Here is a 12,811-nt window from a genome sequence, read left to right on the forward strand (position 1 = left end):
TCAATTTTTAGATTAATATTTGGTAGTGAAATATTATATTGGTGTTTGGGGTAAAAGGTGCCACAATTCTAACGGTATAGGTGTCCAAATCGTGACCAACCCACCCACACACAGAAAAGAAGGATATAATTCGATTTGGGCAAAGATGAGAGAGAGCTGAGTGAGAAGTTTAGGGTTATGAGTGAAGGGGTATGACTGAGAACTATGAGTGAGAAGGTATGAGTCCGAAGAGGTTTTAGTGAGAAGCTCTGAGTGAGAAGAGGTACAAGTGAGAAGATTCAACATGTCTTCGTCTTCATCTCCCACTCAAGCAAAGAGGTGTCAGTATTGTGGAGCTGCAATGGTGCTTCGAGTTTCAAAACCAGATAAAAATCGAGGGAAGCTGGAAGTGCCTAAGCTCCTATGTAAGTTTTCATTTCCAAAATATGTATGTGGGTGAAAAAAACCAAGGTCTAACTCTGACAAAATTATTTTGCATATATGATGCCTGCAATTAGGGAGCCACCAGTTGCAATGGATTCGAATGGGTTGATGTAACATCTGCTCAAGAAGAGCAGAAGATGACACATATGATGCTACGGTGCTGAATATGATGAAGTCCATTAAGGACTTGGTATTAGTTTTATTACTTGTATCAATTTTCATATTATTTGTTCTTTTAATGACCAATTAAGTGCACAGTTTCAAGGATTCTAAAAGTTTTCCCCAAAAAGACATGTTGCACGCACCACCAATGAGTTTTCAAACTCATTTTGTAATTTTAGTTCTTGAATTATTGTTTGAAATAAAAGCATTTATTTGTCTGAAACCCAGCAAAAACTTTCCAAGACTGACTTTAAAAAAATAAAATCATACGAAGACGATAAAATCACAATACAGGGCCAATACGATGCAATAATAAGACTATACAGTTTTTTAAAATTGCATAATTATTCGGTGTATATATATTGTTTATTTGCGTATATTGAAGGTTTATTGATTGTTTACTGCATGTGTATCGCATGTTATTGATTGGATATTGAATACTTATTCAAGGTTTATTGATTGTTTACTGCATGTATATCGCATGTTATTGCTTGGATATTGAATGTTTATTGAAGGATTATTGATTGTTTACTGTATGTATTTTGCATGTTATTAGTCCGATATTGAATGTTTATTGAAGGTTTATTGTGTCATGTTATTGTATGGATATTGAATGCTTATTCAAGGTTTATTGATTGTTTACTGCATGTATATCGCATGTTATTGCTCGGATATTGCATGGTTATTGAAGGATTATTGAATGTTTACTGCATGTATTTTGCATGTTATTGGTCCGATATTGATTGTTTATTGAAGGTCTATTGATTGTTTACTGCATGTATATCGCATGTTATTACTCCGATATTGATGTTTATTGGGGGCAAAAGTACCACTCAAGTAAGATTTAAGGAGTTAGATTTAAAGGGGGAAACGATCCTTATTCTTTCTTTTAGTAGGAAGAACAACTGTTAAGTAGAATTTCCTATTCAATACGACTTCCTTATGGATGGTGTAATTGAGGATTGACGTATATTGCATGTCTATTGCGTGTATATTGCTTGTCTGTTGTATGTATATTGCTTGTCTATTGCCTGTGTATTATTGTTTATTTCATTCGTAAGCAATAAACAATCAATACACACGCAATATAGACGCAATATAGACACAATGGACATGCAATATGGACCCAACAGACATGCAATATAGACGCAATAGATATGTAATATAGACGCAATAGACATGCAATATAGACGCACCAATATACATTACTTTTATGCTACTGAGCTGCCCAAAACCAATAAAATAAAGAAAATCAATGAATTTATTAACCGATTATAAAGGAGAGAGGGATTCAAACCCAAGGGGTAGTATGGAACCAATAAGGAGTTTTTATAGCATTGCAGCCGGGGACATTTTTTCATGTGTTTCTATAAAGAGGGCATGATTGAATAAAACATTGGAGGCGAGGGCATAGCCGCCTGTTCCCCTTACAGAATTAGATGCAACCCATTGCGATTAAGTCAAGGCATGTTGAACTGCTTAAAGATTAAGATATGATATTTGGAATGGTGGCTTGGATAAATCATGACATATCACTTTGCAATGATGTAATACACTTAAAAAGCCATCAGTCCCTATTCACATATGCAGTCTTCAAATACCAATTCAATGCAGTTTGGTTAAGGTTATGTAAATGTCGTGAAGGAGTTAGGCCAATATTACACAGATGTTTGTTTCATTAAATCCAAAAAAACTTTACACTCCAGATGCACATTCTATGTATGGGAATGGCATGTGCCTAACTTCAAAAATGCATCTGCCTATCCATTTAGATTGCCCACGTGCAATAGATTTATAGATCCATTTACTTTTCTCCTCACTAAACCTCTGCATCTCCATTTCAGATTCTTCATTTTTCTATCTATGCTCTGCATCCAGCTACCATATACATTTAGCCCAATATGATCACACTAATCGAAATGAAAGCATGCATCCGCTATAAAATTTGCCACTATTTTGGTTCTAATTGTTATTGTCTAATAACTTAAACCTAAAATTATGTACAAAAATACACTAAGATTGAGAAAGACGAAGAATAATTGAGGAGCAGAGGTAGAATTCAAAAAGGACCCGTGGGGCTGTATTGTGTATTTACATTCCCAAAACCAATTTAATCATCATGTACCTAAACCAAGTTCAACCAATATCATGGCATGTAAGCATCTCCCCGTAATATCTATGCAGCCAACTTGAACCGGAAAAAGGGCATGTTCTGCGAGGTGCAAGTAGCTAACAGAATCTCAGCACTCAAAAGCTCAATGTACTTCAACACGAACATGCCACAATCGCCTCCGAAGAAAAACAAGAACTCGATCAATTCAAGTAATGACATTCTAATGTAATTGACAATTTAAAGTAATAAAATTAAATAAAAAGTTGTGCTCACTGATTAGTATGTTGTGGAACATCCACACGTTCTATTGGCCACGGAAACCACCAATCTCGGCTGCAATCATTTGCGTAAACACCTTCTTCATAAAAGTCGATGGTGTTGAGAAGATTTGGAATCGTAATTGAAAGCGGGGCGAGTTCTTCCTTTAAGATCTCATATGGAATAAGTGAAACCATTGAATCGTACACTTTGATTTCACACTTAACCAGATCAGTCGTTAGAGCCACCCAATGCTTATACTTCGTCAACATACAAGGGGCATACATCTTATACATGTTCTGCCAATCCATCTCATACATCTTGCCATTTACAACGTTCAATAAACTGTTTCTAATTTTCCACACAACCTGCTCTTTGTTTCTTTTATTATCCGCAAAGCAAGTATGAATGTGATTCTGTGAAATAGAAAACAATCAATGGTTAAACAGCTCCACAAAGCAAGTATGAATATTTGTAATTATTAATTGCACTTGGTCAAGGCTTATGACATACCATAAAAAATATATCGGTCGTTGTTTAGTCCGATATTTCTACAACCTCCAACTCTTGTTGTCGCTTCCGGATGAGATACAACCCCAAATCAATGTGCTACACATGTTTTCTTGTCAATCTCATAATCTATGTACATTAAAACAAATGCATAATCAATTAAACTTACATCTCATTTCAGCCAACCGTCATCTTTGACAAGGGAAGCGAAGAATTCAATCTCAGCTTCCACATTGCCAAATTGCATCACTAAACTGTGAATATAAAAAAGTTTTAGAACACAACAATTAAAAAATATATACACTCATGCCTTCTATCTCAAAAAACAGGGGACTTACTTTGGGTTATGGCGCCATTCCTAACAAATTTTCAACAATTTCACCATATCCTCATGCGGAATCGCCTTTATTGGGTCTAACATCCGAAGTTGGATTGTCTCTGGCATAGTTTTTTTCACCAATTCATTAGCTTCAATGATCTTCCACATAGGAATAATCCTCTTCCTCTTCCGTAATTGGACCCGTTGTTCCACAGCTTTACCTTCATCATTCAACCAAACGTTCAACTGAGATAGCACAGCTGTAGGTTGATCCAAATCAATGTCCCTGAGAGTAAACTCAACCTTTGTCCCTTCCGTGCTCTCGCCAATGTCATCGCCAAGCAACATAACTTCATCATCCTCTTCCTCACATTAGTTTCTTTGCACTTCCTTTTCCTCACTTCTTTGTCTTTTCACTTCCTTGCCCTCCCTTCTTTTTCTTTATGCGGATCCTCTCTCTCACTGCTCTTTATTTGCAGTTCCTCTCCCTCACTACTTTTTCTTTTCACTTCCTCTCCCTCAATGCTCTTTCTTTGCGCTTCCTCTCCCTTGCTGCTTTTTATTTTCACTTGTTCTCCATCACTTCTTTTCCTTTGCGCTTCCTCTACCTCACTTGGTTTTCTTTGCACTTTACCCCCTTCAATCCCTTCCTCTTCCTTTTCCTCTCCCTCATTTCTGTTACTTGGCCCTTCATCCCATTCAATGTCATCCACTTCCTTAGATCCCTTAAATAGATGTGAGATAGCACAATGATTCGTCCTCTCTTTCAATACAGCTAGGTCCCTCCTTACTTCCTGCTCAAAATGAGGACTTAAGCAGTGGTTCAAATTTTTTTCCATCCATATAACCTTTAACTCAAGGACGTCCTTTTCCCGCTTTACTTGAAACAACTCAGACCTCAACAAGCTTAACACCTTGTTCAACTCATCAAAGTCAGCACATGAAGAAGGAATTGACTTTGCCGAGACAACAGCAGGGTGATCCTGTGGCCAACTCCAATATGGTTGTCTCATTTCCTCTTCACTCGGACGTAGCGCCCGCAACTGAATTGACTGTTTCAAAATACAGAGAAGAGTCATATTCAAACATTCTACTTAATAATTTCATTGAATTTTATAAATAGTTCCAAGGGTTGCAAACCAAACCTCTTTGCTCTGGAAAAAATAATTGTTCAACTTTCTCATCTTGGGAATAGACGTAGTAGTTCTCCATCACAAAATACACGGGACAGCTGTCGGATCAACAACCTTGCAGTAATTTAGGTCCGCCATTCTAGGAATTAATTCATATACCCAAATCTACACAATTCACAGGACAAAAGTCATTATTTAAATTTTAAAGTCCACAAAGCATAACTGATATGAACATTATTACCATGTACCTCGAAAGCATACGTGAAACCTTTAAAACTCCAGCCACCTCTTTGCACTTCATCATGCTTATCCTTCTTGCCCTTCTCATTTCTTCGGCTTGTTTCCGTTACCTTACTTTTCCCCTTCCCTCATCCCTCTTCATTTTCAAAGCTTTTCATATACTTTGTCGGTGCAGAAAATAGACTGTCTTGAGTTTTGTCAAAGGACACCAAACCCCACGGATACCTGTTGAACGCATCCAAGTCCTCTACAAGGGTCAGGTAATTTACATTGATGTTCAAATACTTGTCTCTTCCCAAAACCACTAACTCAGCAAAGTAAACAAGAGCTAGCTTGTAGATGTCATCTTCCTCTGTGCACCTCAAAAATGCTTCTTCTAAAGCATTACATGTAATTCCTTCGTCTATAAAATATCTTTTATGAAGTCTAATTTCATCACTTTCTCCACTTGAAACTTCAGGCACTTCCCCAAAACGAAGCCTTGTGATCAAACAGAAATCCTGACGAGTGAGCTGAGCAACGTTGCACCCTATTAAGAAACTCAGTTCATCCAAGTCTTTCACACCCTGCCCCGCTACTCGACGCAACACAACCCCATTCACAATCTGCCCGCTAAATTGAATCTTATCTATATTCAGAAGATGGCCAAAGCATGATGTCTTGAATTGTTCTAATTGGTCGGCAGTCAACTTTGCTGGAATTGCAGCTAGGGATGAATTTGCATGTGAGCAGTTGTTCACCCGTGACGCATATGCCTCTGACTCTGGCCATACCAGCTCCACGTTGGATCCCATTTCCTGAAATACAAGATGAAATAACATGAACACATATACTACCACGTATTTGCACAAACATATTGGTATTTACACAACTAGTCAACCAGGCACATTACAAATTTTACAAAGTACATGCGCATAGGGATTACTAATCACAGACTTTAACATCATCAAATCAATATGACAAATTTTTTGCAAATACCTGTTAATGCAATGATTCTGTGAATTACAAGCAATAGCATGTGTTTTATTTATGGATCCAAACTCCAATCAATGGTTGATGCATGAGTGAGTGTGAGTGCAATCTAGGCAAGTTTTGCACTTCACACACATGACAATTATTGTCATCTCATACACAACACAAAATAAATAAATAAATAAATAAGAAAGATGGTGGAAGGAAGCAAAGCAAAGCATCTGCTCTGCTATCTGCTTGCTAAGTCATTGCCACATCCTTCTTTCTTTCTAACTTTTTCTTCAGTCAGCCACAATTGTCATAGATCAACCTTTATTTCAAATGCTTTGCACTTTTATTCATGAGTTTATTATTATCTGTTCTCATTTTTCACAGGCAAATTTAGTAACAAAGGAAATAATATTTATTTCAAAAAATATATATTCTCTAGTGCCAGAGAGATAATCTGCACTGTGCACTGCTTCAAATGTGGAAGGTTTTGAGGGCGTCCTCCAATTCAACACCATTATCTTATTCACATCATTATTGACATGTTCTTGACTTGATTTTAATTCATTTTTTAACATATTCCCAAGCAAAAATTAACATGTAAGTGAAGCACAAAGAAGAGATGCCAAATTCAACAACATTGATGGTACAAATTGGGGAAAATCCTTACTCTAACCTTAAACCCAAATTTCATAAATTACTCACCAAATGCTGGTTATTGAACAATCGCAAGGTGTCTGTGCGGACTCTTTGTGCGGCTTTGCTCCACAAATGGAACCTATCACTTCCAATGAATACGGCTTCTCTCCTTCCCTTTCCACTGCTTCGCCCCTTCACGCTTTCGGAATCCACGCATTTGCCCCTTCCACTCAAAATAAATACTTTTTCATGGGTTAGAGAATGGAGTTGCGTTCAACCGTTGCCTTCAATCGTCGTTAACCGTTGCCTTCAACCGTTTCTCAAAGCTTAGAAGTTTCTCAGAGCTATGGGTTTTACATCGATGGGTTTTTTGTTCAAACTTCGACTTGCCTTTTTTTTTTTTTTTTGGAATGAACTTCAATGCTGGATATTAAATTCGAGTTTGGGTTCCTCACCTACCCGATTGCACAAATTTATCTCAATTCTCCCTAGCCCTTGGATTGATCTGATGGTTTATAACTTACCCCTTATAACTTTCCACTCATTATAGTATGAGCGTTTATTTGTTGGGCTTGTAGTGGTGTTTTGTTTTGTCTTGTTTGGTGGTGGTGGCGTTTGGTGGTAGTTCTTTATTTTATGTTTTGTTCATGTGGTTGTCTTGTTTTCTTTTGGTTATGACCCATTGCATGCTAAACAATTCTCGCGCTCTACAAAGGACTACATTTACATAGGAGGCATTCTTTGACAGAACATGAGAGGCGGTGGTGTGCTCTTTTGATGGGTTTCTTTTAGTTTTCAGTTTATTTCTTTATGTTTTGTTCCTGTAGACTGTTCATTTTGGTGTGTCATTGTTTCTAACCTATTTTGGTAGATCTACTTAATGACAAGAATTGAAATAACCACGACAGTTTATATAGAAAACCGCCGAAATAATCAGATTTTTTGAGATCACAAGGGTTAGGAAATCTTACAAGATGAAACTCTGTTCCTCATCATAATCTTACCAGAAAGACAATATTTTAGAGGTTAATGATGTATGTGTATTTGTGTCTTTGAGATACACAAACGCACACACACATTAACATCCAAAAAATTGCCTCTGAAATTTGACGACGGCAGCCTCAGATCTGCAATCAGAGAGACAATTGTTTGGAAGTTGATGATATGTGTGCGTTTGTGTATCTACACAAACGCACACACACATCAACATCCAAACAATTGCCTCCTAAAACTTCACGACTGCAGTCACAGATTTGCAATCAGAGAGACAATTTTTTGAAAATTGGTGATGTGTGTATGTTTGTGAATCAGATACACAAACATACACACACACACCAACATTCAAACAATTGCCTCCTAAGAGATGACATGAGACAGAGAAAGGGGCAAGAAGAAGTTGAAACCCTAATCGAATACTAAAACTGAAAGAACCCGTGAAAAAAAACTCTATTTATAATTAAAAAATCAAATCCACGTCGGTTATATTACACCTAACGACGTTTAACAAAAATAATCCACGTCGGGGAACAAATACATTACGTTGTCTTAGTCTCACTTAAGACGACAAAAAAGACGACGATATAACAAAAAACAGTCGTTGTTTTTATATTCGTATTTGATTTTACTCAGTCACCCAAAAAAGAAACTTTACAAATTCTAGAACATTAATTTCCTCTTGAAAAAAAACTCTATTTATAACGCACTGTTTTTGAAAAATACATTGAAAGAACAAGGGAAAAAAATTTCTATTTATAATTATAAAAATAAAATCCACGTCGGTTATATTACACATAATGACATTTTAAAAACGAATCCACGTCGCGAAAAAAATATTGCGTCGTCTTAGTTTAAAAAAAGACGACGGAAGAACAGAAAACCGTCGTTGTTTCAATTTCTTTAACCGTTTTCTTTCTGCAGGACTTGGATAGTTCAAAGCATTGACAGCTGAAGCCATCTGATTTGATTGCTCAGGCTTTAGAGGCCATCTGAAGCCATTTCTATTCTTTATCGCATTCTTGAAAACCCATCTTTTTCTTCAGAAGCTCTATGGATAAAGGAACAGGCTATCACAAATCTGACAGATCTTCTTAGCCAAGAAAATCGAGCAGAGGAGCACATCCGATCTTCGAGTTTCCCTGCGGCTTAACTTTCCTTCGACAGAGTGGAGGCCAGGCTTGCATCTCTTTTGATGGAAAGCAAGGAGTACTCAGAAGCACTAAGTCTCCTATCAGGCTTGACAAGCTTCCTCTTGTGGACATAGATTTTTTGGAGAGTAAGCTCCATTTCTCTTTGAGAAAGACATCCAAATTATTGTCTTTGAGATGTGAGAGAGTGTGTCTGTGAGAGAGGAAGAACTTGGAAACCTAAATGAAAACTGAAACTGAAAGAAAGCGACAAATTTATACAATAAGTTTTTAAAACCCACGGCGGTCCTTACATACAAACCGCCACTTATTTATAAATTCTACGTCGGTATATTACAAAAAAACGACGTATATTATAAAAATCAACGTCGGTAAATTAGAAAAAAACGTCGTGTTAAATACTCCTACCATGACGTGAGATATTGATTTATCGACTTTTATTTAGGAGTTTACTACGATGGTACCTACAACACTACTGTCGTATTTATTTACCACGTCCTAAGTTCAAATTATCGTCGTAATTTGTTTATTTATACGTCGTCGTTCTATGTAAACCGCCGTCTTATTATTATGAAACGGTTTGTATATATATATACAACTTTTCGTCTACCTGACTTACACATGCATTGTTTCCAAACCCGAGAAAAAATTTCAATCTCCCAGAGAAAACTTTTCGTCTTTTTCCTTGTCGAGCAATCGTCAGTATCTCATCATTTTCCTCTTGTCTTCGTCGTCGTCTCTGAACTTAAACACCAAACTCCGAGAGAAAGCTTTCATTGCACTCAAAAGGTAAGCTTTCATTTCTCACTATTTTTGTTGCTATTTTGCATGCTCATACGGTTTTTGTTTTGAAAATCTTTTTACCTTTTTTCTGGCCAAAAACATTTTTATTCTTTCCAAGTTTGATAAAATACACAGACAAAGAGGGAAAGTTTCCAACTTTGAACACAACTACTTCAACTAAATAAGACGATGGTAGCTTCTTATTTACGTGGTTAAATATGTAGACCACGACAGTTTGTCAGTCGTCCTAGCGTCGTCTTAAAATTGATCTAAGTTGTTTTTAAAATGACTGTCGATTTTTTATTTGCTTGTTTAATTGCAGGTTTGATTTCTCTGAACCATGGTTTTCGTTTTTCCTAATTTGATAAAATACGAAGACAAAGAAAGTAGGGTTTGGTATCTTATATAGACGACGGTATCTTATTATTGACGTCATGTGAATGTTAATACCACGACGTTATACTAAGATACCGTCATCTATATAAGATGCCAAACATTTCTTTCTTTTTCTTTGTATTTTATCAAATTAGGAAAAACAAAAACCATGTTTCAAAGAAATTAAACCTGCAATCAAACATTCACAGAGAAAGAAAAAGGTTTTTGGATTCTTATACAGACGATGGTATCTTATTATTTACGTCGTGTGAATGTCCATACCACGACGTTATATTAATATTCACGTCATGTGAATTTAAAAATCACGACGTCGTGTAAATATCGCCGTAATAAGTTCTTATTACGTCTTCTTTAATATTGTTTCGTCGTTGTTTAAGTACTCTCGTTTTAAACATTTATTACGTCTGATGTTATATTATTGCGTCGTGTAAAATCTTATCATACGTCGTGTTTTATAAATAACCGTCGTTTGTGTTCTTAATTTTTTACTGAAATATTTTCACTTGCATGTTTGTTTTTTCTGCAACCATGGTTTCTCAAGACCAAAGTAAGGACTCTGGCTCCAAAAAAAATGAAGGTAAGGAGCTTGGAATGGTAACTCCTCAAGACAAGCCCTTGAAGAAGATGAAGTTTGTTTCATCTACTGAGACAGAACCAACCAGCACGACAACAATGTCCGAGGATTCAAAGTCAGGTCGAGGTATGAGTAGACTGCCTCGTGTTGTGAAGAGAAAAATTCAGAAAATCAAGCCAGTTGTTGAGTACAATAAAAGGGGGAAAGGATGTGGCCCTGCACATACTGAGATGCAGTCCTACATTGGTGTGTTGGCACGCTCCAGAGTCTCACTTGTGGACAAGAAATGGGCTGAAATCCCCAAGGATATAAAGGAGCAGATTTGGGAAGCCATTGACATGGCTTTTGTGGTAGGTCAAGGAGGCAAGAACTCGGTGTTATCTTCTGCTGCCAAGGATTTCAAGTCTACACTGACGAGGCATTATATCCTTCCATACATCAAGGAGAGGTAGAAATTAAGCCAACCCCCTGAAATATATAAATTCATAGAGAAAGCAGAATGGGATGCCTTTGTAGCTTCAAGGTTATCCAAAGAATTTGAGTCTGTGCATTCTCAACATTCACAGATTAGGGAGAAACTTGAGTACAATCATCCAAGGATATGCTAGTCTGGAGGATCAATTGGAGGAAACCATGCCTGGGGTAGAAATTGATCGATCTACCTTATGGAAGAAAGCTAGACAGGACAAACATGGTAACATCCCGGATCCAAAGGTGGCAGAGAAAGAAAAATTACTTGTAAGCCTACACACTCTGTTTTAATTTTTTTTTAAACTGTGTATAATTCTTATTACGTCTTATGTTATATTTTTGCATCGTGTGAATGTCATTACTACGTCGCAATGTTTTAAAAAGGTCGTTAAAGGTCTATTCTGTTTTATTAAACTGTTCATAATTCTTATTACGTCATATGTTATTTTGGCGTCGTGTGAATTATATTACTACGTCGATTTTTTTTTTTAAAACGTCGTGAAATGTCTAAATCTGGAATCACTGCTCTGTTTTCTGTAATTATAGCATAAGAAGTCGGTAGTTAATTTTTACGTCGTGTGAATTGTATTACTACATCGAAATGTTTTAAAAAACGTCGTTAAAGGTCTGAATATGGAATCACTGCTCTATTTTCTGTAATTATAGCATAAGACGTCGGTGGTTTATTTATTGCGTCGTTTGAAATGAATAACCACGTCGTTAGTAACTACCGTTAAACAGAGTGCTTTTCGTGATTTATTTTCAAAATTCACCACCTATCACTACTAATATTGTTATTCACTGTTTTAAAAAGTGTTTTCGTGCTTTATTTAAAATTAAAAAAATAAAAATAAACCTAAACCTTCCAACAATTGCCTCAGGGATTTCCAATGAAACATGACATGTTAAAAATCACTACTCACACAGATTTGAGCTATCTTTACCCTCGAGCTCATACTTAATCACAGTAAACACTCACTAGCTCACATTTAATCAATTAAAACAACATTTGAAAGTGGTAACATGCCTTAGAGAATTCACTCAATTCCTCACCCGATATACTCTCTATTTTCACACAGATTTTCTGACTACACTCCCTATACTAAGTATATGTGAGAAGATTGATGTAAATGTGTAGACTAGCACTCACATATGTTATAACAAAGAAAGCACTTTCTGGAATTATTAATACGAACGTGTATATGATCTCATGAACAGAATGCTACTACTTAGAAGCGAGAACCAGGGATTCCATAAACTCATACCAATTTCAAACTCCACATATTGAAACACATAACAATCAAGATAGAAGTCTAAGGGTTGTATTGGGGCTAAGGTATTGGCTAACAAAGAAAGGTTGAGGATAAACAAAGGTTCTTAAAGTAATAGTAAACAGAGCAATGAAATCAACACTTGGAATTCAACTTGTGATTGCAGCACCCAATTTTTAGCACAAATGGGAGATTTATACAACTTTAGGGTCAGATTCACATATCCCTTCTTCTTCTTTTTCTCTCTTTTTTTTTTTTTTTTGGTTTTTTTTTTTTTGAACAACACTAATCCAAAGGAACAAATCCTTCCCCCACACTTGTTTTTTGTTTTTTTTTTTTCTGCAAATCGTAAATCAAAAGGAATTCCCAACAAGTCATGCTTGACTATTCTTTAAGAACAAGGGTATGGATATTC

The 12,811-nt window shown here is 36.3% G+C and overlaps 1 protein-coding gene across 1 annotated transcript; it reads right to left on the reverse strand.

Annotated features, from left to right (window-relative positions):
* Nucleotides 1-5,286: 5,286 nt before the first annotated feature.
* LOC148914998 (uncharacterized) lies at nt 5,287-5,952 on the reverse strand. The gene has a single exon (XM_089043371.1). It carries the CDS (start codon nt 5,950-5,952, stop codon nt 5,287-5,289), a length of 666 nt encoding a protein of 221 aa, XP_088899497.1.
* Between the last annotated feature and the right edge of the window lie 6,859 nt (nt 5,953-12,811).

This window comes from Prunus mume, linkage group LG8 (assembly GCF_029339155.1).
Source record: "Prunus mume cultivar Tortuosa linkage group LG8, ASM2933915v1, whole genome shotgun sequence".
In the NCBI taxonomy this organism is placed as follows: domain Eukaryota; kingdom Viridiplantae; phylum Streptophyta; class Magnoliopsida; order Rosales; family Rosaceae; genus Prunus; species Prunus mume.

Bases quoted from the DNA above. Each gene is read 5' to 3' on its own strand.
- LOC148914998 (XM_089043371.1), bottom strand. From the start codon at position 5,952: ATGGGATCCAACGTGGAGCTGGTATGGCCAGAGTCAGAGGCATATGCG.